At 42.5% G+C, this 26,250-nt stretch overlaps 3 protein-coding genes across 4 annotated transcripts; all 3 read right to left on the bottom strand.

Annotated features, from left to right (window-relative positions):
- Window positions 1-931: 931 nt before the first annotated feature.
- LOC128400316 (matrix metalloproteinase-9-like) lies at window positions 932-6,671 on the bottom strand. Its single transcript, XM_053362469.1, has 6 exons — window positions 6,668-6,671; window positions 5,105-5,251; window positions 4,478-4,636; window positions 2,939-3,100; window positions 1,429-1,593; window positions 932-1,044 (listed from the first exon to the last, which is right to left on the bottom strand). The coding sequence occupies exons 1-6, from the start codon at window positions 6,669-6,671 to the stop codon at window positions 932-934; spliced, it is 750 nt and encodes a 249-aa protein (XP_053218444.1).
- A 5,599-nt stretch (window positions 6,672-12,270) lies between these two features.
- Window positions 12,271-18,621, bottom strand: LOC128399648 (uncharacterized). Of its 2 annotated transcripts, none has more exons than XM_053361290.1 (4): window positions 18,589-18,621; window positions 18,137-18,277; window positions 17,268-17,389; window positions 12,271-13,183 (listed from the first exon to the last, which is right to left on the bottom strand). In XM_053361290.1, exons 2-4 carry the CDS (start codon window positions 18,146-18,148, stop codon window positions 12,577-12,579), a joined length of 741 nt encoding a protein of 246 aa, XP_053217265.1. In that variant the 5' UTR covers window positions 18,149-18,277; window positions 18,589-18,621; the 3' UTR covers window positions 12,271-12,576. The 2 variants fall into 2 exon arrangements, with proteins under 2 accessions (XP_053217265.1, XP_053217266.1); XM_053361291.1 differs by lacking the exon at window positions 12,271-13,183 and adding an exon at window positions 14,696-15,348 and having other exon boundaries at window positions 18,589-18,606.
- Window positions 18,622-21,134: 2,513 nt separating this feature from the next.
- On the bottom strand, window positions 21,135-25,354 carry LOC128399441 (uncharacterized). Its single transcript, XM_053360913.1, has 4 exons — window positions 25,322-25,354; window positions 24,860-25,000; window positions 23,991-24,112; window positions 21,135-21,867 (listed from the first exon to the last, which is right to left on the bottom strand). Exons 2-4 carry the CDS (start codon window positions 24,869-24,871, stop codon window positions 21,279-21,281), a joined length of 723 nt encoding a protein of 240 aa, XP_053216888.1. The 5' UTR covers window positions 24,872-25,000; window positions 25,322-25,354; the 3' UTR covers window positions 21,135-21,278.
- Between the last annotated feature and the right edge of the window lie 896 nt (window positions 25,355-26,250).

The raw sequence follows: 26,250 nt of genomic DNA, 5'->3' as shown, positions 1-26,250 counted from the left end.
ACAAGATCCTGGTATTAAGGGGTGTGGCATGGTGGGTGGAGAACGAATTAACTTTGGTGAGCACAACACACTGGTTACCCCAGGCATATGAACTGCCTCTGACAGTAGTTGTATTGCTAGGAATGGTTGGATAGAAGAAGAAAAATCATTCTAATTGGCCTGTTTGGATTTCCATACATTCATGGCCACATATTATGGCTATATTAGAGCCTCACCTCTCACATCTCATATGTGGAAAAGGAAGTGAATGGCAGAAATTGGGAGAATTCAGTATTTCTCACCTATCCACCACTTTTCTTGTTGAAATTGGGCATGCCCTTTCTACAGGGTTGAAGTAGTTCTATGTTTCAACACAGGGAGACTCTGCCATAAACATCCAGTTTGGCTTGCACTTTTGGAAAAAGGATTCTGTGGGATGTGCCGCCTTCTTACAAGCATTCACAGGAAGCTGCCTCCATCTTGCTCTGTATTGTGTAATCTACCTGGCATCCCATCTCTCACCACTAAACTTCTTCCTGCCCCTCCCATCCTTCGTACCTGAAGGCTCGCAGTATGTCCATTGCAGGTCCGCATTATAGTCTGCTGTGAGAGAGCACCAGGGCTTCTTCTGGGACATCCCATGTGTTGTGCAGGACTCATAGAGCTTGCCGTTGTACATGAAAGGAAAGGCACAAAGGTCCTTGGGCTCAGCAGCTGCATCTGAGCAGGAATGGGGAGGCAAAGTTCACAAGACCAAAAGAGAAGATCATTATGCATGCTTGTAGTCTGTATCCCAGCATGGATTGCACTGTGCGCATCATGAATTTTCTGCCACGGAATCAAACTATGATTTGATGCACTGTTAGAAACCTTCCTATAGGCCGGGGCATTGAGTTGTGTGCATTGTCAAAGGGAAAGGGTTGTCAAGGTGAAAGGCAAGCTACAAACAAAGTCATGTGCAGGTCAGAATTTGATAGTTGTCATGACTATCCAGGGCATTTGAGTCTGCTGCAGGCTGTGTGGCACAGATTAGAACCTTTCTGCCCATTTGCTTCCCTGGTGGCTCTGCAGGGTGATGGTTAAGATTTACCTTGTAATTAACGTATACGAGGGCATAGGGAAGCCACTGTGCAAGTCAAACCCTTTGCCAGTTTCAATACCTGTGTTGTCTGGCTATATGCCCCAGTGCTTGGATACTGATTGTCAGTTCACACATGCGTAAAAATAACTTTTTGTGTAGTTGTGTGCAGAAGAAGTGATGTACTTATTCTCTTCTCAGTTGTATTTATTTATTTATTTATTATTATTATTATTATTATTATTATTATTATTATTATTATTGAATATATGCACTGCCCTTCCTCCAAAACAAGACCAGTGTACCTTTCATACCCATTTGGATCCCTTCCACCAAACCCAACGCAAACATATATGCTGCTTTCCTCCTACCTGTGACAGTACAGTACACCCATTTCTTATCAACGTCATAATTACTGGTGTTTGCACACCACAGTTTCCCATCACTCATGCCTTCACTAGTGCATGTGCTGTAGGACTTGCCCTTGTAGATAAAGGGGAAGACACATAATGGGTTTTCTGAAGCTGGAGCTGGCCCTGGATTTTAAAATAAAAAGAAGGCAAATGTGAGGATTTGTAGACCACCTAGAGTAGGAACATGTGAAACTGTGTTGTGCTGAATTGGACCAAGGGGTGGAAGAGACATTTAATTTTGCTTGCATTTTAATAAGTAATCTGCACTTCTCAAAACAATATGAGAACCAAAACAAATCTATCTTTCAAAATTCGCACTTCCCTGAATTTTGTAATACAGTCCTCCAACCAATGTGTGTATATCAAACCGAATATATTAGTGAAAATTGCATACAAGTATGCATTAAATTATGAGGAATTGCTTTCAAAAAAATATGCTATTTACTAAAAAAAATTGCTTCAAAAGATAAATTTGGTCAAAATGCTGATGAATTTTCATGAATATATCTCAAATTCACAATGACAACAGTGTTAAGAATTATTTAAAATATAGGTCAGTTAAGATAAATAAAAAACACCAGTATAAACTACAACACGGCTAAATGGGGTTCTACCTTCTTAATTAGCTCCTCAAGAAAATGGGGTGAAACGAAGATGGAATGTTAAAAGAACCATGTTTCATGCTGAAATTTCTCCCCTCCATATTTTTGGCATTCTCCAGGTACCATTTTCTTTCTCCTAGAGTGCCCCTGGAGCATCAAAAGCAATGTCTTCAACCATAAAAATAGTGTCATGCAAAAATTCCTAGTCTAGGCCAAGTCTTCCTAGGGCCAAAGTAGGTATGAAGTAGTACTTCAACACAAGACTCCTACAGTCACATAGAAAGGAGAGGTGTGGGGGGGTGACTGACAGAAAGGATGCACAGTTTGGAGCACACAGCCCTCCCCATAACTTCTCTCCCTGAGTGCTTCTCTCCTCCACTGCACTTTGATGCTGTAGTTGTCCTCAGCCGGCAGATGGGGGAAGCTTGCAGAAAGAGGTTGAGGGAACTAAGAGGTAGGCTTGAGTGGTGAGGTTCAGAAATTCTGATCCTGCCCACCCCTTTTGGAAATCTCCCCTTTCTATATGATTGGAGCAGTCCTGTGGTGAAACAGACCTAACTGTTGTCATCACCTCTAGCTGGATCACAGAAAAGTGTTCCTGGTGGGATCCAGCCTCTTTCCTACCAAGCTTACAGCTTTCAAAAGAATGTAAGGAAAGCCTGCTGGATCACACCAACGGCCCATCTGGTTCAGCATCCTGTTTTCCCAGTGGCCAACCAGATGCCCGTGGGAAACCCACAACCCAGACCCAAGCCCAACAGCACTTTCCCCTCCTGTGGCTTCCAGCAATTGGGATTCAGAAGCAGTACTGCTTCCACCCATAGAGGCAGAGAGTAGCCATCATGGTTAGTAGTCATTTCTCTTACCTGAGGGCTCACAGTAAGTCCACTTCAAGTCAATGTCATAGTTGTTGGTAAGGGAGCACCAGGGCTTTTTGTTAGAAATCCCATCTGTTGTGCATGCCGAGTAGGATGTACTGTTGTAGGTGAAAGGAAAGACACACGGGCCCTTGGGACTGGCATCTAGTCCTGAGGAGGGGAGACAAAGACAGTGTTCCCCCTACCCTTTAGGGAAATGTTGATACAAGAAGCTTAAATACAAGTGTACTCCAGTGGATAGTGTGTTCAACTTGGATTCCTGGGTAAAACACTCAACTCAGCCTGTTCTCAAGAGCATAAAGCAGGGGTGGGAAACTGATGGCCCTCTAGATGTTGCTGGACTACAACTCCCATCTTTCCTTGACCATTAAGTCATGCTCTCTGGGACTGATGGGAGTTGGAGTCCAACAACAACAACAATAACAGAATCATAGGTCAACCACCCCTGCCATAGACTGTTCTGCACACATCTGCTTCCTTTTCCCAGAATACATGCCACTATAAGGGATTCTTTTTCTCCCAAACTACAATTTGGCAAGTTGTCACAAAACACACACACACACACTTTTTAGAACTCACCTATTCTTCTGATTGTATATTGTTCTAACCAGTGCTTTTTTCTGGGGGGATGCAGGGGTACGCATACCCCTAAACATTTTGTGAATCTAAGTTTGGCCTCATTGAGGGTCAGTATTTCAATATGAGTAGGAAAATGAGAGTAGCCCTAAACATATTTTTGTTAGAAAAAAAGCACTGGTTCTAACAGATTATAAGCTCGTATTTTATGTTGTTGTAACTTGCCCTGGGACCTTATACAGTGGTACCTCGCAAGACGAATGCCTTGCAAGACGAAAAACGTGCAAGACGAAAGAGTTTTTCGTTTTTTGAGTTGCTTCGCAAGACGAATTTCCCTATGGGCTTGCTGTGCAAGACGAAAACGTCTTGCAAGAGCAACGCCTAGCACGCGGTGTGGTAGCCTTTTTTGAGGTTTTTGGTAAACCGTGCTTCGCAAGATGAAAAATTCGCAAGACGAAGAAACTCGCAGAACGAATTAATTTCGTCTTGCGAGGCACCACTGTAGTAAAGACCAGGTAAGACATTTGAATCATAACAACAATGGGTTTGAAGTACTGTAGGCGAAACAACAACATTGCAAGTTGGGAGCTGAATGGTAATGGAAGGCAAAAAATGCAGTCAGTGATAACTAAAGCTCAAATGTATAATTCAGTAGGCATATATTTTACCATAGTAGATAGGTGGTGTCAAGAGGGATGGGTGTGGTTTGAGGAGGAAAGAGAGAAAAGCCAAGGGGCTCACTGATACCTTGTGCCCCAGGGCCCCCAGAAACCTGGAGCTGGCCCTGCCTGACGCTGACCTTGCCCTCTGAGTCTTCTCTTAATCATGAAAAAACATTTTCTTTCACCAGGTCTCCCTTAATATTGTAACTGATGACTCAGAAGTCTTTATCTCCCATTTCCCTCTGGAGTACCAATACTAATTGCAGTCATGGTCCCTCAGTTTTCTTACTGATGTCAGCACAGAAGCTCCATTCAAGGTCCTTGTCATAGTTTCTCGTGGTGGCACACCAGAATACACCTTTCTCCTCATCAGTGCAGGTGTAGAATGTCCGATTCTTGTAGATGAAGGGGAAAATGCAGGGCTTGCCTCCAGAGTTGCCACCGTACTCTGAAAATGTGGAAGGAACAAGCCACAATGTGAAGAACAGTAGTGCCAGTGGCATGGGAAAAAGTGGCACTGCTCACTTGACTTCTCAGTGCGGCACGTCACTGCTGCTTACCAAGAACATGGGAGGTAGGCCAGGCAGCAGAGACCTTACATATCCATATATTTGTGAAATTCCATAAATACAAAATATTCATGGGAAATGCTTTGAGAAGTGTGTGTATTGGGGAATTCTCAGACAAAAATAAAAGTCAAAATTGGGAGAAATTTCTACTAAAATGCTGGCAAAACTTGCATGAGAGAGAAAATTTGCAAACTGATGTGGAAATGTATAGAACTGAACTTAATGGCTGAGAAAAATGAGAAACTGAAATGAACAAGGTTCGCCCATCACTATTAAGGCATCATATAAAGCTTGAGTCACTGCTCAGGAAAAAAAAAATAATTCTAGCAGTATTATGGACTACCCACCTTGGAGAGAACAGCGCTTCCATTGGCCATCCTTGTCATAGTTAGGAGTTGTGCCACACCACAACTGTTCATCAATAGCCCCATCCTTCGTGCATGATGAGTAGGATTTACCATCAAAAATGAAAGGGAAGCTGCAAGATGGAGAACCTTAAAGGAAAAGTAAGAAATTGAGAGGCTGTTGGTATAAGCTAATCTAAGAATCATGGCCAAGTAAAAGTAGCAGGATATAGCCCTGTTCACTTGAGTATGGAAAAAGGTTCTCCACATTCATCTCTGCTGCAGGTGTGGGGTTTCTCCTGCCTTGAGATTAAGGACACCCCTATTTATGTAAAACTTCATCTGGATATCAGGGGAGTATTGCAATCAATTGATGCATTGAAATGAATGGAATTGGCAATGAAAACATTTACATTTTTTAAGGAAAAACACCTGAAAACGTGTTAAAAAGAAAAACTGTATTATAAATAAAATGTGTGTTAGAAATCCCAACTATATTGGCTTCTAGTTAAAATGTGCATATTTATTCAATTGGATTCCTTTTATTGGTTTTCTTATTTTTTTCACTTCTTGGCCACCAGGAACCCTCAGCGCAGCTGATGATAGGAGCAACAACATTTGATATAAATTTTGACTAGTGAAACAATTTCCTAAAAACGTTTCTAAATGTACAATTCACCAAGCCAGTTTCTGACAGTTCAGCAGCATTACTACAGTTATGAAAATCGAGCAAATGGGATTGATCAAAATCATGGCAGAATAAAACAGAAGCTGTACAAGTCCTAATGATTAGCTGAATGGTGCAACATTTTTAAAAGTGTTCCTAGTGGGTAGGTACCATTTGAACTCTGGGCTGGCACTGTATCTGGTCTCCCCAACAGCAAGCATCAGGTTTTATCATATTCATTTATAATTGGGCCAGACCTGTTAAGCCTCACATCACCTGAACTCAACATATCACTTGAGATATGTTTCCTGGCAGTATGCCAGAGGTCAGCCATGTCAGGCACACTAGCTGAGGGCCCACTGACCTGGGGTGACCCAATCGTTATCTCAGTATAAAAGGGAAAAGTAGTCTGGGATTGTATGGGAGAAGCTTTACTGGAGAGGCAAATACAATCCGAAACAGCGAAATTCCCATCAACCACCCCATTTCTTTCCATGGATTAAATCTAGAAAGCTCAGCCCATACGAATAATTTTGTGCCTTTCTGTTAGGAAACAGTTAGCGGTTAGGAAACCTAGTCCTGTTAGGAAACAGCGGGGCGAGAAGCTAAGAGTGCATACAGAGCTAGGGTAGCCAGTTTAGGCATCACCAAAACATAGAGCAAAAAGGACAGAGATAGACAAAGTTTGCACATGTTTACATATTGGCATGCAACTGAAAATTTAGAAAATTATTACTAGGATTTAAAATGGATATACAGTAGACCTCACCATAGTATGGAAGATTGGCATGAGTACCTGTCCCAGGGCTAACTGTTGATGGAGGACTTCAAGGCCCTGCTCTCCTATCTAGTGGTTCTTCATCTCTAAGACGGTAAATTAGGACATGGTGGCACCTTACGCATAACCAGCCCAAGTTACTGTGATGTGGAGGCAGAGCAGCAAATGATGCTCCCCTCTAAGTCAAGTGGCACAGTCTCCAAACCTCTTTTGTCACCTGTAGCAGAAAACCCCATCAACAGCTCTCCCCATCATAAAACCCAATAAATAACTAACAATTTGCTGCCTCCTCATGACAAACCCCAGATTTGCTGTTTGAGGGGGCTGCATCACTCTAGCCGTCCTCAGCAATAGCCCTCTAAAGACACAGCTCGAAAACCTAGAAGCATCTCTTGGCATCAGTATTACCTTTGCCTACTGTGTGGACTGTATGGAGATTGCAGCCTAATGCAAGGAATCCCAGGATAGCAAACATCTCAGCTCGTCGGTAAGTCCATAAGAAGTGAAATGTGATGTGTTCCCTTCTCTATATAATCTCTATTTGCCCGCTCCCCACATCAACTTGCCTGCCAAAATTTATATTCCCTCCCTCCTAGAGGAACAGCTGCAAATAAATCATTTTTCTCCTCCTCTCCTACAGAACACCTGTGGCTTTTTGCCATTTTCTCCAGGAGCTGTCAGGTCACCTCAGACCAATGATTATGGTGGAATAATAGGATGGATTGAGATCCGTTAATTTCCCAATAGTTACATTGAGCCACTCTGTAGCCTGGGATGGGAAACATGTGGCGCTCCCAATGTTGTTGGACTTCAACTTCCATCAACCTCCGCCAGCTTGACAAATGGTCTAGGTTCATGGACACTGTAGGTCAACGCTCCAGCCATTCCTGTATCCTATCAAGAGCAATCTTCTGACTGCCAAAAGGCCATCTGCCAGGTATCACAAATGTTATGCCATACAACTGAACTATATTACTAAAGCACATCATGAATGCCATTTCTTGTGTGAATACATATCTCTTCTGTTGCAATGCAACTTGAGAAAGAGACTGCTTTTGACCATTTCAAAAGGAGATACTGAAACTCTCAGGTTGTTTCAGTGATGGCAGGCAATGCTTGGTGTGAGGAGGGAAGAAGGGGCAGGTTTATAAATGTTAAAATGGTTCTTGACAGCTTTGGGAATATCAGCTTAATACTGTGAAAGAGCATTGCCACTAGCATGAGAGTGCCAGTTATGTTGTCCCTTTCTTTTAAGAACACATTGTTCCACTGCCTCATCTGTGTGGTTTGCTAATGATATAAGAAGCAAATGTGTTTACAAATGTGAGTCTAGGCCAGGAGTCAGCAAACTTTTTCAGCAGGAGGCTGGTCCACTGTCCACCAGACCTTGTGGGGGGCCAGACTATATTTAGGGGGGAAATGAATGAATTCCTATGCCCCACAAATAACCCAGAGATGCATTTTAAATAAAAGGACACATTATACTCATGTAAAAAACACGCTGATTCCCGGACCGTCCGCGGGCCAGATTTAGAAGGCGATTGGGCGGATCCGGCATCTGGGCCTTAGTTTGCCTACCCATGGTCTAGGTAAACAGATAGTATCGCCTGGATACTGAAACAGAAACTCAGGTGTGAAATATCAAAAGAAAAGCACTGTTAAATCATGCCATCATAGCCCAGTGGTACCTCGGGTTACAAACACTTTGGGTTACAGACTCCACTAACCTGGAAGTATTACCTCAGGTTAAGAACTTTACCTCAAGATGAGAACCAAAATCGCGTGCTGGTGGCACAGTGGCAACGGGAGGCCCCATTAGCTAAAGTGGTATCTCGTGTTAAAAATGGTTTCAGGTTAAGATCGGACTCCCAGAACGAATTAAGTTCGTAGCCAGGGGTATCACTGTACTCAACAGTGGCCAACAAGATGTCTATGGGAAATATGGAAGCAGGACCTGAGTGCAAAAGCAGTCTCCCCACCTGTGGTTCCCTGCAAGTGGTATTTGTGCTGAAATTCCTTTATCCATCTAGAGAGTTTCTGCATGTCCTGTCAGTGTGTGTGTGTTGGGTGTAATATAGTTATATAGTGACGTTTCAGTTAAAAGCCCTTGTAATCTTTCACACACAATGGCCAACCAGATGCCTCTAAGAATCCCAAAAGCAGGCCATGAGGGCAAGAGCTGTCTCATGCTTTTGTTCCCCAGTAATTAATATTCAGAGATATTCTGCCTATGACGCTGGAAGTAGCCTAAAGCCATCAGAACCAGTAGCCATTAACCCTCATCAGACATTAAAAACGTGTGCTCAGATAGACAGAGGAAGGGAAGCAGCACCCTTTCTCCTTCCTCTCTCCTGAACTTCCTGTGCTAAGCATGAAAGGCTGCAGGGAGATTTTAACTGGACTTGATTAGAATTCCCTCTTCTACTGAGAACCCTGATTGTGCAGGAGGATAAATATAGCTAAAAGTGGCATGGCAGCGTAGGGATGATATGCATCTGTTCAGATGACTACTAATCATGATAGCCATGTGCTACCTCCATCTTAAGAAGCATCTCAATACCGGTTGCTGGAAACAACAGGTAGGGAGAGTGCTGCTGTGCTCAGGTCCTGCTTCCTTTCCACATGCATATGGTTGAGAACAGGATGCTGGGCTAGCTGGATCATTGGCCTGATCCAGCTGGCTCTTCTTATGTTCTAGTGCAGATGACTGTGAGGCTTAAGTGCTTTACAACTTGCACTTGAGTGCTCTGTTTTCACTACATGACATGATCTAGGCTGCAGTAGCAACCCACCTGAGCATTCAATCAACTGACTGCAAGGACCATTTCCTGGCCATCAGGGTCTATAAAGTATTAGCTTCAGAACTTTCTTCTTGGCCTGAACATTACATCCCTTGCCCACTTCCTGCCTGATCTAAGTTTGTGCTCTACTTTTCTGCCCACTACTTTGTATTTTGTCCTGCCTCTTGGATAAACACCTGTGCCTGACCCACTTGGACTGGCATTGTCAAGCAACAGCTCTCCAAGGTCACAGAGCCTGACTTCCTGCAACCTTTGCAGAGGACTAACTTTACAGTTAACTCTTACTACAGTCAGCATTACAAATAATGCTGATTTACTCACATACACAAACACAACTTATATCTTAGAGGAAGTCCTTGCTTGAGTGGAACACTTTCTGCTCAAAGAACAGAACTTCCCCCTCCTCATCCCTTGCACACACACACACACACACACACACACACACACACACACACCCCAAAAAAACCCTGCTCTGGCAGTTTCCCCAGCCCTCAAGAACAATTTTGGGAAGTTCTGGGGGGCACTCAGTGGGAGGAGATGGAGGACAGGTTTTGTTGCATTTGTGAAAGTCACTCTACTCATAATGACTTTGCTGGATTCAACCCATACACCAGTTTAGCAAACGACATGGATTTATGATCATTTACCTTCACGGCTGTTAAACTGAGAGGAATCAACACAGTTTCAATTTAGCTAGTTTACAAACTGGTCAGCTGACCAAAAAAAAGGGCTGAAGGGAGCAAGAAGTGAATATGAATGGAGCCTGAAAGAACCAAGCTGCTTTGCACACCAGAAATGAATAGATGCATTATCCATTCAGAAGGGGTGTTGTCCAAAAAAAAAACCCAAGAAGGTCCCCTCCACCCACCATGTTCCAACCCATCTGGATCTCCAACCAGCAGGTCAGAGTGATAAATGGACAGCCTGAAGACAAGTTGAAGGCCACACAAACACAAAAGGTGATAAATGAGTCATTTCTCCTTCTCTTTCTTCACCACCCACAGGTGTGGAGTGCTTTTGTTTGTGATGCTCTCACAGGTCGCTCTGGGAATTAAAACGCTGTGGAAGAACTCTGGGCCTCTTCAAATAAAGCTGACAAAAAGCGAAACTAATTGTGATTCATGGCCTTCTCAGTCCACTGCTCTTCCATACATTTCAGCACAATACAGCTGTAGAGATGAAACACGCACACAGGTAACTTACATTAGGCTTGGTAAGCGAGATGAGCGCTGCAACCCCAGAGTCAGTCACGACTGGACCTAATGATCAGGGGTCCCTTTACCTTTACCTTTTTATGCACCAAATGAGAAATAATTAGATTTTTTTTAATGGTTCTCGTATGTTGCAAACCCTTAAGACTTTCAAAGAGGGTGAAGTTGTTTGGGAAGCAGCTCTCAATGAGACTTGTGTCACCATAAGAGACCTGGCTACTAGGGTAAGTCTTTCTTTTTCTTTTCTTTTTAAAGGTACTCTTGACAGAATTGTTCAAACAATATTGTTCAGTGGACTTTTGGCAAGGATACAAACAGGATGTCAGGAACTGTATGTTTTTCTCAAACACGAACAATTCTCATATAAATTGTGTACTGATCTCTGACTGGCTGCCTAAATTAAAAGACTCAAACCTAGGGACAATAGGCATACTAGACCATGAGGAAGTTATAACAAGGCTTCAGTTGGATCCTGACAGAGAAACAAGCAGAACCTGCCAGTTAAATCCAGTGCTGCTTCTCAGAGCAATTACACTTGAAAGGGTCAAGGAGGGTTTGCAACAGTGTTTCGTTAACTACATCCCTACTCTGCAGCAATGCTATGGGATACAATGGAGTTAGTTCCAAGAAGGACATTAATTAATCAACCAAGCAAGCATGAGGTTCAAAGGAGTAGAAGCTGGGAGGAACTACAGAAGGAAATATATGAGTAAGAGAAGGCACATGAACAATCAGGGAGCTGGTAAGATACAGTACAGTACAATCTTTTGCCTAGAAAGTATGCTAAACCCATACATACATACACACAAACACACACACACACACACACACACCTTACACTCCATTCTAGTTTAGTCCATTCTGCCAACACCATTTCATTCCCAACTAATTCTTCTGCATGAGTAGGCCAGGGTTAGGGTTAGGGTCTGAATCTGTAAATTGATTCCATTGAAACATACTGCATTTTAGTGATCCCAAGACAAGAAGCTTAGGCTTTTAGGGATGTTGTGGTTTTGGGTCTTGGTTTGGATACTGATCCTCCAGGCACTTGTCTGGATATCATCTATATGTAAAACAGAAGACAGAGACGAAGACTTCCAAGCATGCTAAAATGTTTATTTGTGAATCAAACAATGTGGGGAAAATCTCAATCTTAGTGCAAACACGCAACCATTGCATCGCTCTCATGCAGGCAATAGTGGGCACTGCAGCTCCTCGTGAATCCACAGGTTTCAGCTGCCAGATGTGGTGAGCACGGCATGGGCGACATCAGAAGTAGTCGAGAAGAAAAGACAGGAAGCATTTGGGATTTGCTTTGAACATTTATTGATGCAAGAGCAAAGCATATGACTACAGAAACCAGGGTCAAGCAGGGGTGAGGGTAGGGGAAGAGATTTGATTCTAAGGGAAATCTAGCCTGAGAAGCCAGTCAGCTGACGAGCGGGTGCTCATTGGCTGGGGCAGGAGCAAAGGGTGAAGAGCGCCCTCCACACTCTGTCTGTGCCCATCCACTGGCTGGTGGGCGGGGACGGGCCATGGAAGGTGCTCTTCACCCCCACACCCCACCCATGCCTAGCACACAGGGGCCGACAATCAGCTGGTGGGCGGGAGCAGGGCGACCCCAGAGGTAAAGAACATCCTCTGCACTGACCCAGAGGGCTCGTGCACCGGGCACGTGCCTAGTTTGCACCTCCCAAGATTCTGTGCCCAGGGCCATGGCCCCCCTTGTCCCCCCACACACGCTAGGCCACTGACTGTGGGTCCTCATGACTGTCCAGTGCTCCAAAGCGAGGGGAATACCAGAAGCAGCAAGAAAGATAAGAATATATTGTGGTGTGCTCTGAACAATTATTTATTGAACAGAATGGCAGAGAACTAAAAAAAACACAAAAGAAAACATGTAACATGCAATGCTCAATCAACTAAGTCAGGGATTGGAGGAGGTACCTTGCTTATCTGGGCAATATATAGCCCAGGAGGCCAAGTGGCAAATATCAGGTGCCACAGCTACTCTCCCACTACCTTTCTGTCTCTACCTCATCGCCTAAGCAGGGGTTTCTGTCACCCGACTGGTTGTCATCAAAACATTTAATGCAGCCTCTGTTGCTACTGTAGCACCGGAATAGGGGGGCACCCTGGATGTGTTCCCAAGCCCCCACCACAGCCTCATGCTCTTTCACTGTATCCTTCATGTAAACAGTCTCAAAAACAAAAGCCCTGGAATCTTCACTGTATCTGTTAAAAAGGGGGTTGACCATCTGGACAATGTTTCTCGCATCACTCTCATTGAGGCAACGTTCTACACAAGGAGATAATTTGCTAAAGAAGATCAGGCAACTATTTTGGTCTTTATTGGATAGGATCCTTTCTACAGGGCTATTCTGGCCTCCAGTCAGCAAGCGCCATTCCGCGTGCTCTTTACTACGGGTAAATCTTGGCCTAGCTGCAATGACATCTCCTATTGGCTTTGGGACATATATTCCATTCCTGTGGTCAAGAGCATTCTTCATCTGCTGCATTTTGCTCCTGGGCAAAACTGTCTCCAAGATCGTTGGTGTAGGTTCTGCGCAGTATGCATGATCCAGTCTTATAGCCACAGCATAATGGATGTTTTTAATGCCATACCTAGGAATGAGCACCAAAAAATGATGGGAATGAGTGGCACTGAATGAGCAAAAACTAACATTGAGTATTCCAAACTGAACTTTCATGTTTGGCAGGTGAATAGAAAGGCATTGTTAGATGGAAGGATTTTTTTTTATTGGGATGTGATGGTTGTGATGACTGATAAACAAATTCTAACTGCCATCTGCTAATATACCAGAACAGAGATGGGTTTTACAACAAAGATTCTCAAAAAATTAAGTCGGGTTTAGTTAGCGTCACGGCTGTTACTAGGCAGGAAAACAATATTGTGGTTTTTTTATTTAAAAAAAAGTTATCCTGAAACAAGCAGCTAGTTTTGCCAACAAACTATTATATGCAATATGTGTATTTTTACATCTCCAGTATGTCTGGGTGTGCAGTGTGTTTCCAACAACTCTGTGAGGTAGGTTAGGCTGCAAGTTGATTCAGTTCCCAGAGCTATAAAGGTACACATGACATGCTTACAACATTATTTGTGGCACATCAGGAGTGTGGAAGCAAAAGTTGATGCCTATAGTGCAAGCACTAAAGATTGAGAACAACATTGAGAACAACAACATATGTTATTATAATAATACATTCTTTCAGCATAACCTTCCAAAATCCACACACATATTGGCATTCCCACCACATGTGGAAATAGGAGGCAAAACAGAAGTCAAGGGTGCTTTTCTTAATATTTGCAAAACAACTGCTGGTTAGTTTATCAGTAGGGCTGAATCAGTTGGGAAGGAGGCTTTTATGCTCACATATGCTAATTAAGAACCCACAGGTGTGTGTATGTGTGGGCAGCCAGTTTATATTAACAATTTCTTCCTCTGTGCCCTTGCAAGAGCTTGTGCTTATTTTATAATGACCTGTTGAGTTAAGCTAAGGGGTTTAGGGACATGCTCTGAATTCCAGATCAACCAAGCACCCCACCAACAATGATCCCAGGGCTCCCCTTCCTTGACCTAGTCTTTCAGATCAAGACATCACAATCAGTATCAAACTTTATTTTGGTTACAGACCAGCATAAGATAAAACCATATTTCAATGAATGTCCATCATGGAAGCACAGAATCTAGCAACTGAGGATATAACATCTGGATTTTCAGAGACATTGCAATGTTGCAATGAATTCTCCTTAACTTAGGTTGCTTCTCCAGACAGCAGCAAATTGTCCTTGGGCTTTAAAGTTTTATGCCAGCTGTGGGCACTGGATTGTATTGTAACCTTGAATTCTCAAACACACATGGGCATGGGCATGTTAACAGCCCCAATGTGGACACTACAGCCCCACATGACTTTGCACATCTCTTCTGTAGGCGTGGGTGATTATTCACATTATAGGGTACAACAGAAGAAGAAGAAGCAAACAGACAAGAAGCTTTTGTGATATGCTCCAAAGATTTTATTGATTCAACAGCAAAGCAACGGACTACAAAGATCATATGTAATGCTCAATCTTGAGAAAACAAGAATATGGGAATGAGGAAGGGGTGTATTTGGCAAAATGCTAAGTGCCACAACTGCAATCCCTAGGTGGGCACTACTCTATTATTGGCTTTCCCTAATTGGCCAAGCAGGGACTGTCGGTATCAGATTGGTCATGGTTAAAACATTTGATGCAGGCTCTATTACCTGCATAGCACCGAAATAGTGGGGCATTCTGGATGCGTTGCCAGGCCCCCAACACAACCTCATCTTCTTTTTCTGCATCCCTTGCATAAATGAACTCAAAAACAAAAGCCCTGGCATCTTCATTGAACCTGTTAAAAAGGGGGTTGACCACCTGTACAATGTTTCTCATGCTATTCTCATTGAGACATCGGTTCACACAGGGGGATAATTTGCTAAAGAAGATCAGGCAACTATTTTGGTCCTTATTGGCTAGGATCCTTGCTACTGGGCTATTCTGGCCTCCGTTCAGTAAGCGCCATTCAGCATGCTCTGCTGAATATGTCAGAAACCTTGGCCTGGCTGCAACAACATCCCCTATCTGCTGTGGGTTATACATTCCATTTTGCCGCCTAATAGCCGTTCTCATCTGATTCATTTGGTTTCTAGGTAAAGCAGTCTCCAAATTCTGCCGTGTAGGATTTCTGCAGTATGTGTTATCCAGTCTTACAGCCACAGCATAATGGTTATTGGGGAGGCCAAACCTAAGAAAAACCAAAGGAAAGCTGAGAATGAGTGATGCTGAACTATTCCAAACCAGGTTCCTCCTTTTGGTCCATGTTGACTTGATTTTTTATTATAGTCTCGGTTGCAGTCATTTGAATGGAGAGGCAGAGAAGTTCCAGTTCTACTGCAATATCTGTGATTACCTATTTATAGGTAGAAGCCACAACTTAATGTGGGTGCAGATCAGGGGTTCCATGCATCCTAGAGGGGGGATACCCTTTTCTTTTAAATACTGTGCTAGTAAAAGCACCATATTTGCTTGCAACAGAAGAAGGCTCTCAGCACATCAGCACTTTCCAGAACACCCATATGACTATGTGCTGCATAATCCCATGGGCGTCCCAGGAAGTGAAGCCAGACATTGTGCTGCTCTGAGTGCACAAGGTTTTTTAAAAATAAAGACCACCTCAGCTATGGCACCGCTACTGTGTTTGGGGCACACTGGCTGAGGCTTGTAGCCAGCAAGGCCTGCATAATGCCCAGTTAGTTCCTTCCCAAATCACCCTGTTTCTCCTGCAGTCCCCTTTCTCCCAGAGGTAGGATGGTGGAGGAATGCGATTCAGTCCACATTTAAAGGTGAACCTACCAAATTTTCACTTTCCAAAACAGTTTGAAAACCAAAATAAGCCGCCCCCCCCCCAAATTCACACTTCTCCAAATTATGCAATGTACTTCTCAAGCAAAGTAATTTGCACAAATGACCATTGAGATTGCTACAGCCCATTAAAAGGCAGCTTTGTTTTCATGAACTTGGGGGATAAGTGCGTTAAACAAACAGATGGGAAACGTTCGACTTCATTGCTATGAGAGTTTGGAGGACCTGCTCTGAAAGCAGAAGAAAATGACCATTACAACGTTAGAAGTACTATATAAATGGAAGAACCACTAACCTTTTAAAGTGCTGTGGAATTTAGGTATGCCTTCAGTGTTTACTGTTATGTCCTACCCATATAAGAACAGATTATTTCCTTAAAAAAGCTCATTTGGAAATGGATATCTAACTTAAGAGGGTGATTGGAGGAGAAAGTTAGTTCCATAGGAGGGGATTATTATTGTTTTTGTTTGTTATTATGGTGTATGTTTTTGTGTTTTTATAACCTGACCTGTGGTCCTTGGATGAAGGACAGAATAGAAATTTAATTAATTTATTAATTAATTATGCATATATTAAGGTATAGTATGCATAAAAATGCATGTACGTTGTAAAAATAACATAAAAATCATTGTATTGGGGGGAATTTTTTGCAAAAATATGTGTGTTAGGGAAAATTGCATAAAAACATGTGAATATAAATTTGCGTTAATGCTGGTGATTTTTCTTGGAAATGTGGAAAACTGAACAGTGGAAAGATGAGAACCTGAAATCAACATGCTCACCCATCCTTATGCAGTGCTTCCCTCTACAGGCATCTTACTGTGCAAGTTTTTATGTGCCTTGCAATATTCAGTCATAATGATATTGCCTTCCCCACATCTTCACCCTGATATCACTTAAAGATGACAAAATGTGAAAGCACGCATGCCAGAACAAAACCACATGGGCAGACCTTTGAAAGCAAACATAACACACACACATTTCCCCTCTGCACAAATATACATACACAGACAGAATCTTATTCATTTATCTTAGACCACCTTGTAGCAGCATCATAACATGAAGCAAAACAATCTCCTCCATGTTGTATGAAATAATCAAAACGTAAATTATTAAGTGCTCGCTTCGGCAGCACATATACTAAAATGTAAATTATTATGAGTATGAAAGCAAAATGCTTTATTTAGCCAGAATACCAACATTCTTGTTTGTTTTAGTCCCATGATTTTGTTTTGAGGGGTTTTTCGAAATGTGTTGAACACTTGCTTGGAAAGCCCCAGAAAAATCCAAAACATTACTCACTCTCTGATGTAGTCAATGATTGCCTTCAGCTTGTCTGGATCTATAGACCCAAAGGCTCCACTTGTCAAACACAGCAGGAAAGTCACACTCAACAGGCTGAAACCCAACCGACTTCTGGACACCTGTCAGAAGAAAACAAAAAGAGAGGGCACTGAGAGTAGCGTCATTGGCTAGGTGTTTCTAGCCACTCTGCTCCACTCCCTGCCTTTGGAAGGGTCATAGGATGCTGCTGCCTGAAAGGTGACTGTCTTTGGGAAGCTGAGAGTCCAGAAAATTGATCTAACTGGCTAGCAGTAGTGGGTGGAGACCCTGAGACTGGTAGAGGTTGCCAGAACTAGATTGCAGAAGCTAGGTTATACCGATCAGATAGGGGTGTAGCTGGACCATCAGCCCAAACTGATAGAAGACACTCTATGCCAATGAGGCTTCTTATGACTCAAGTGACATGAGGGTGCAATGCGATCTGGATATAAGATATACCTATAAGATCCCAGTTCTAAAACGATTACATTGTACTTTAATTTTATTACTGTCAATCTTGAATATTTGTCTTTGAATTTAATCGTCTTACATCTTGTGAGCTGTTAATTGTTTTGAGCTGCTTGGAGCTCATCCTTGTTGTCAGGAAAGCAGCACATAGATATTAAATCAAAATCCTAATGTTGTAGAATTATACTGTCGTTGTTGTTTTTCTTTTCAATGAAGTTCAATGAAGCATTATCATCATTCCTACTTGTTTTATAAGTAGGAATGATGATAATGTCTTATTGGTATGAATGTTATATTTATCCATAACATGTATTATATGCCACAATAATAACAGAAGCTTGATAGAGGCATATCAGATAAATTGTAACAGAGTTACTCACTGTCTGCTCCATGGTAAGAAAGTAGCTTGTCTCCCAGCCAAAGATGGTCTTCCTCCCACTTACAGCAATAATTCACCAGCTCTTTATATAGCAATTCTGTTTCTCTTAGGAAAGGTTGGATACCCCTCCTTGTATATAGAACTGCCAATCACAAAACAGAGGGTTTAAAAAAAAACCACACGCCTGACCAATTAAAGGAAGAAATTGTCACGAGGCAGGGAGGATCTGCAACTCTTTCTGTTCTTGGTAAGAGAACTGAAAGAGAAACCCTATGGTCACATCTTCCCTCTGCAATGTGTAATGACTGCGAAGGGAACCCAAATATTGTTTGCTAAGCTCTTTAGACTGAAAATACATTTGCATTGGCATTTTGGGAAGATTCTTGGTACTGAAACCAGCACCATTACAAAACAGTGCATCAGTTGCTGACTTGCCTCTCTACAGCAGTGTACTTCAGCCTTGGGTCCCTGGATGTTGCTGGACTACAACTCCCATTACCCCTAGGCTTCTTGGTCAATGGTCAGCGATTACAGTGGTAACTCGGGTTACATACGCTTCAGGTTACAGACTCCGCTAACCCAGAAATAGTGCTTCAGGTTAAGAACTTTGCTTCAGGATGAGAACAGAAATCATGCTCTGGCGGCATGGCGGCAGCGGGAGGCCCCATTAGCTAAAGTGGTGCTTCAGGTTAAGAACAGTTTCAGGTTAAGAACGGACCTCCGGAACAAATTAAGTACTTAACCCGAGGTACCACTGTACATCAATAGCAGCAAGAAAGAAAAATGGGAGGCATCTAAGGAAACTAGTGTGGCTGCATAAGGAGCTTTCAGATGAGCTGAGAGTTAAGAAGGGGATGTATAAGAAATGGAAGAAAGGGAAAATCACAAAGGAGGTGTATACACGAGGAGCCAACAGTTGCAGGGGGGAAGTCAGGTGATAGTTCTTTCACTTTTGCAGTAAACCACTTGATGTTTAAGGCATGAGATTCACATCCTCTCTTGTGTGGTTGTGTATTCCCACAACACACGCATATGGAAGTCCTACCACAGAGATAGGGAACCTGTGGTCCTCTAGATGTTGTTAGACTACAACTTCCATAATCCCTGACCATTGGCTGTACTGGTTGAGGCTGATGAGAGCTGTAGCCCAATGATAGTGATACAGTCATAGGTTCCCTATGCCTGTCCTATCACATTACTTCTGTGCTCTGTACATTGTAATGCAAAAACCTGTGCTCCTACGCAAACAAGTAGAATTGGTCCGTGCAAGATTCTGCCTCAGTATCCATGCCACAATCCTGGCCTCCACTCCATCCAACCAAGTATTTCACCAAACATCCACTTGTAACCGGAAATGTTGTGGATCAGCAAAATCTCTCTCACTACTTGGCAGGATGATAGCCTGCTTACCTTATCATGATATGTACACTGTGCTAAGTTACTGTTTCTTAGTTGGTCATCTGTACTCAGCCCAGCATAAGCCTTCTTCTGCAACAATCATTCATTCACGCACTCAGTGGCATAGCTTCATGCACCTCTTCTCCTGCCTGCTAGAGCCTTCTGAAGTCTCTAGCACATCTCATCATCCATACAAAAAGTTCAACAAAAGATTCACATTGTATTGGGAGGGGGAACCCTTTTCAGTCCAAGGGTCATAGTTTTTCAGGGGTCACATCCCAGTGGTACCTATGGGTGTGGCTAGAGACAACAGCGGGCGGAGCAATGGATGTGACTCTTCCATGCGGACAGTAAGCTACATTTCAGCCCAGCAAAAACCAGAGGTTTCTACTTCCCACATAACATCTCTTCATCCTCTATCAAGCAAACAAGAGGCATTGTCACAGTTCAAGGAAGCACTCCAAAAAGGCCAAAGCATTTGAGAGGGGATGAAGGAGGGGCTGGGTAGAGTCCCATTGGCCAAATAGAGAGACTTGAAGGGTCTGGGGTTCCCCATCCCTGTCTCAGGTATTTATCTATGACAGCTGAGGTGGGGGAGGAATTTGTACATTTTTTGCACTTTCCAAAACAGTATGTGATCCAAAGTACAGCTATCTTTTGAACTTTGCGTTTGTCCTAATTTTGTGATGCAGTTTTCCAGTCAAACAATGCTTACAAAGATTATTAAGGAAGGTATGCATAAAAATGAAAGTCTGTGTGGGGGGGATGTAAAACACAAGAGCAGTCAATTACAACATTCCTAGAGTGTACATGTTTAGACATGGGGAGGGATGTTTGTCCAGCCAGCAGGTAAACTTCCTGTTTCCCTCTGGGCTGGGACAGACTTCCTCCACATGTGACTAGAGGTGGGTGTGGCCTCACCTGTGCAGGTAATGATAAAAGCACAGGGCAGGGGCAGCCATCTCTCTCTCTTACTTCTCTTCCTTTGAACAAGCAACATCTACTGAGTGAAAGATGCCCTCTTGGCTCCTAGCCAAGAGAGGACAAAGGGACTATCTTCTTATAAGATAGATTCCAAATGTATGTTACTTCGTTAAGCCTAAGTCTGCCTTCTGGGATCTGATTGTGAACAGAATGTGGGTAAACTCTTTTTATCCTTTTGTAAAGGACTGTGTCATGTCTTCTATTTTGAGAGGGAATAAGGGGAAATTACCAGAATAGTCATTATAGAGGCTTAAGTGAGCCTGAGCAAACGCTGCCGTTGCAAACTTAAAATAAAGGGGAATGTTTTACTCTGCTGATATTGGAAACTTGTTAACACAAGCTGGATAAGGATATAATCAGACAATATATCCTCTCCTGCATTCCTGAACATTCCCACAGTGTGTTTGTGTAAAAATTGCTTGCAGCGGTGTGCGCATTTCTCAAAACTGCATATAAAAATGTGCTTATTGTGAGACATCTATACTAATATGCTGGTGAATTTTCATGAGTTTTCAAGTGTATACTTAGGCTTGTGGTGCTAATACCAGAGACAGCAAAAAACAAGAAGCTATTTTGGTAAGATCTCAATATTTATTCATTCATCAGCAAAGCAGTAAAGTATATGCATCATATACAAAGGTTAAGTTGGTTAAAGCAGCGGAAGCCTTGACTCTATTGGCAATCTACACAGGAGCCCACTTGACAATCATGAGATCCCACAACTAGCTGCCATAAGGTGCATCATCACCATCTTTCTGGCTCTAATCAAGTAAGCATGGACTGTCAGCCTTTTGGTTGTTGTCAAAGCATTGAATACAGCCTCGGTTGTCATTGTAGCACCGGAATAGGGGGGAATTCTGGATCCTTTCCCAGGCCTCCACCACAACCTCCTTCTCCTTCTGTGTGTCCCTCCTATAAACAGTCTCAAAAACAAAAGCCCTGGCATCTTCATTGTACCTGTTAAAAAGGGGGTTGACCATCTGTACAATGTTTCTCATGTCATTCTCATTGAGACATCGGTTCACACAGGGGGATAATTTGCTAAAGAAGATCAGGCAACTATTTTGGTCCTTATTAGCTAGGATCCTTTCTACTGGGCTATTCTGGCCTCCGGTCAGTAAACGCCATTCAGCATGCTCTGCTGAACGTTTCAGAGTCTTTGGCCTGGCTGCAACAACATCCCCTATCTGATCTGGGTCATACATTCCATTTTCCTGTTTAATAGCCGTCTGCATCTGAGTCATTTGGTTTGTAGGTAAAGCAGTCTCTAAATTCTGCCGTGTAGGATTTCTGCAGTATGTGTTATCCAGTCTTACAGCCACAGCATAATGGTTATTGGGGATGCCATACCTAAGAAAAAACAAAGGAAAGCTGAGAATGAGTGATGCTGAACTATTCCAAACCAGGTTCCTCCTTTTGACCCATGTTGGCTTGATTTTTTATTATAGTCTCGGTTGCAGTCATATGAATGGAGAGGCAGAGAAGTTTCAGTTCTACTGCAATATCTGTGATTACCTATTTATGGATAGAAGCCACAACTTAATGTTACAGCAGATAGCTGGGGTTTTGGGGGGATGATGGGATGCCAATAACCCAAGATGATGTAGTTTGTCATGTTAATTGGAATTAGATTTGCTAAGCAAAACCAGGAGTGTCATTAGAGCCAGACCAGTGGTGCAGATCAGGGGTTACATGCATCCTAGAGGAGGGATACCCTTTTCTTTTAAATACTGTGCTAGTAAAAGCACCATATTTGCTTGCAACAGAAGAAGGCTCTCAGCACATCAGCACTTTCCAGGACACCCATATGACTATGTGCTGCATAATCCCATGGGCGTCCCAGGAAGTGAAGCCAGACATTGTGCTGCTCTGAGTGCACAAGGTTTTTTAAAAATAAAGACCACCTCAGCTATGGCACCGCTACTGTGTTTGGGGCACACTGGCTGAGGCTTGTAGCCAGCAAGGCCTGCATAATGCCCAGTTAGTTCCTTCCCAAATCACCCTGTTTCTCCTGCAGTGCCCTTTCTCCCAGAGGTAGGATGGTGGAGGAATGCGATTCAGTCCACATTTAAAGGTGAACCTACCAAATTTTCACTTTCCAAAACAGTTTGAAAACCAAAATAAGCCCCCCCCCCCAAATTCACACTTCTCCAAATTATGCAATGTACTTCTCAAGCAAAGTAATTTGCACAAATGACCATTGAGATTGCTACAGCCCATTAAAAGGCAGCTTTGTTTTCATGAACTTGGGGGATAAGTGCGTTAAACAGGTTTTCTAGGAAGTGAAAAGACCTCACTGCTAAAGCCCCAATAGAAAGCAGAAAGGCAAGAAAGGCTATAGGTGTAAAACAGATGGGAAACGTTCGACTTCATTGCTATGAGAGTTTGGAGGACCTGCTCTGAAAGCAGAAGAAAATGACCATTACAACGTTAGAAGTACTATATAAATGGAAGAACCACTAACCTTTTAAAGTGCTGTGGAATTTAGGTATGCCTTTAGTGTTTACTGTTATGTCCTACCCATATAAGAACAGATTATTTCCTTAACAAGCTCATTTGGAAATGGATATCTAACTTAAGAGGGTGATTGGAGGAGAAAATTAGCTCCATAGGAGGGGATTATTATTGTTTTTGTTTGTTATTATGGTGTATGTTTTTGTGTTTTTATAACCTGCCCTGTGGTCCTTGGATGAAGGACAGAATAGAAATTTAATTAATTAATTAATTAATTATGCATATATTAAGGTATAGTATGCATAAAAATGCATGTACGTTGTAAAAATAACATAAAAATCATTGTATTAGGGGGGAATTTTTTGCAAAAATATGTGTGTTAGGGAAAATTGCATAAAAACATGTGAATATAAATTTGCGTTAATGCTGGTGATTTTTCTTGGAAATGTGGAAAACTGAACAGTGGAAAGATGAGAACCTGAAATCAACATGCTCACCCATCCTTATGCAGTGCTTCCCTCTACAGGCATCTTACTGTACAAGTTTTTATGTGCCTTGCAATATTCACAGTCATAATGATATTGCCTTCCCCACATCTTCACCCTGATATCACTTAAAGATGACAAAATGTGAAAGCACGCATGCCAGAACAAAACCACATGGGCAGACCTTTGAAAGCAAACATAACACACACACATTTCCCCTCTGCACAAATATACATACACAGACAGAATCTTATTCATTTATCTTAGACCACCTTGTAGCAGCATCATAACATGAAGCAAAACAATCTCCTCCATGTTGTATGAAATAATCAAAACGTAAATTATTAAGTGCTCGCTTCGGCAGCACATATACTAAAATGTAAATTATTATGAGTAAGAAAGCAAAATGCTTTATTTGGCCAGAATACCAACATTCTTGCTTGTTTTAGTCCCATGATTTTGTTTTGAGGGGTTTTTCGAAATGTGTTGAACACTTGCTTGGAAAGCCCCAGAAAAATCCAAAACATTACTCACTCTCTGATGTAGTCAATGATTGCCTTCAGCTTGTCTGGATCTATAGACCCAAAGGCTCCACTTGTCAAACACAGCAGGAAAGTCACACTCAACAGGCTAAAACCCAACCGACTTCTGGACACCTGTCAGAAGAAAACAAAAAGAGAGGGCACTGAGAGTAGCGTCATTGGCTAGGTGTTTCTAGCCACTCTGCTCCACTCCCTGCCTTTGGAAGGGTCATAGGATGCTGCTGCCTGAAAGGTGACTGTCTTTGGGAAGCTGAGAGTCCAGAAAATTGATCTAACTGGCTAGCAGTAGTGGGTGGAGACCCTGAGACTGGTAGAGGTTGCCAGAACTAGATTGCAGAAGCTAGGCTATACCGATCAGATAGGGGTGTAGCTGGACCATCAGCCCAAACTGATAGAAGACACTCTATGCCAATGAGGCTTCTTATGACTCAAGTGACATGAGGGTGCAATGCGATCTGGATATAAGATATACCTATAAGATCCCAGTTCTAAAACGATTACATTGTACTATAATTTTATTACTGTCAATCTTGAATATTTGTCTTTGAATTTAATCATCTTACATCTTGTGAGCTGTTAATTGTTTTGAGCTGCTTGGAGCTCATCCTTGTTGTCAGGAAGGCAGCACATAGATATTAAATCAAAATCCTAATGTTGTAGAATTATACTGTTGTTGTTGTTTTTCTTTTCAATGAAGTTCAATCAAGCATTATCATCATTCCTACTTGTTTTGTAAGTAGGAATGATGATAATGTCTTATTGGTATGAATGTTATATTTATCCATAACATGTATTACATGCCACAATAATAACAGAAGCTTGATAGAGGCATATCAGATAAATTGTAACAGAGTTACTCACTGTCTGCTCCATGGTAAGAAAGTAGCTTGTCTCCCAGCCAAAGATGGTCTTCCTCCCACTTACAGCAATAATTCACCAGCTCTTTATATAGCTATTCTGTTTCTCTTAGGAAAGGTTGGATACCCCTCCTTGTATATAGAACTGCCAATCACAAAACAGAGAGTTGGTCAGGGTTTTAAAAAAACCCACACACCTGACCAATTACAGGAAGAAATTGTCACGAGGCAGAGAGGATCTGCAACTCTTTCTGTTCTTGGTAAGAGAACTGAAAGAGAAACCTTATGGTCACATCTTCCCTCTGCAACATGTAATGACTGTGAAGGGAACCCAAATATTGTTTGCTAAGCTCTTTAGACTGCAAATATATTTGCATCGGCATTTTGGGAAGATTCTTGGTACTGAAACCAGCACCATTACAAAACAGTGCATCAGTTGCTGACTTGCCTCTCTACAGCAGTGTACTTCAGCCTTGGGTCCCTGGATGTTGCTGGACTACAACTCCCATTACCCCTAGGCTTCTTGGTCAATGGTCAGCGATTACAGTGGTAACTCAGGTTACATACGCTTCAGGTTACATACGCTTCAGGTTACAGACTCCGCTAACCCAGAAATAGTGCTTCAGGTTAAGAACTTTGCTTCAGGATGAGAACAGAAATTGCACAGTGGTGGTGCAGCGGCAGCAGGAGGCCCCATTAGCTAAAGTGGTGCTTCAGGTTTAGAACAGTTTCAGGTTACAAACAATGCTTACAAAGATTATTAAGGAAGGTATGCATAAAAATGAAAGAGTGTGTGTTTGTGTAAAAATTGCTTTCAGCGGTGTGTGCATTTCTCAAAACTGCATATAAAAAGGTGCTTATTGCGAGACATCTATACTAATATGCTGGTTAATTTTCATGAGTTTTCAAGTGTATACTTAGGCTTGTGGTGCTAATACCAGAGACAGCAAAAAACAAGAAGCTATTTTGGTAAGATCTCAATATTTATTCATTCATCAGCAAAGCCGTAAAGTATATGCATCATATACAAAGGTTAAGTTGGTTAAAGCAGCGGAAGCCTTGACTCTATTGGCAATCTACACAGGAGCCCACTTGACAATCATGAGATCCCACAACTAGCTGCCATAAGGTGCATCATCACCATCTTTCTGGCTCTAATCAAGTAAGCATGGACTGTCAGCCTTTTGGTTGTTGTCAAAGCATTGAATACATTCTCGGTTGTCATTGTAGCACCGGAATAGGGGGGAATTCCGGATCCTTTCTCAGGCCCCCACCACAACCTTCTTCTGTGTGTCCTTCCCATAAACAGTCTCAAAAACAAAAGCCCTGAAATCTTGAGGGAACCTGTTAAAAAGGGGGTTGACCATCTCCACAATCCAGTTCTCGTCTTCCTTG

This window comes from Podarcis raffonei, chromosome 13 (genome assembly GCF_027172205.1).
Source record: "Podarcis raffonei isolate rPodRaf1 chromosome 13, rPodRaf1.pri, whole genome shotgun sequence".
Classification (NCBI taxonomy): Eukaryota; Metazoa; Chordata; class Lepidosauria; order Squamata; family Lacertidae; genus Podarcis; species Podarcis raffonei.
This window is presented reverse-complemented; position numbering and strand designations above follow the sequence as displayed.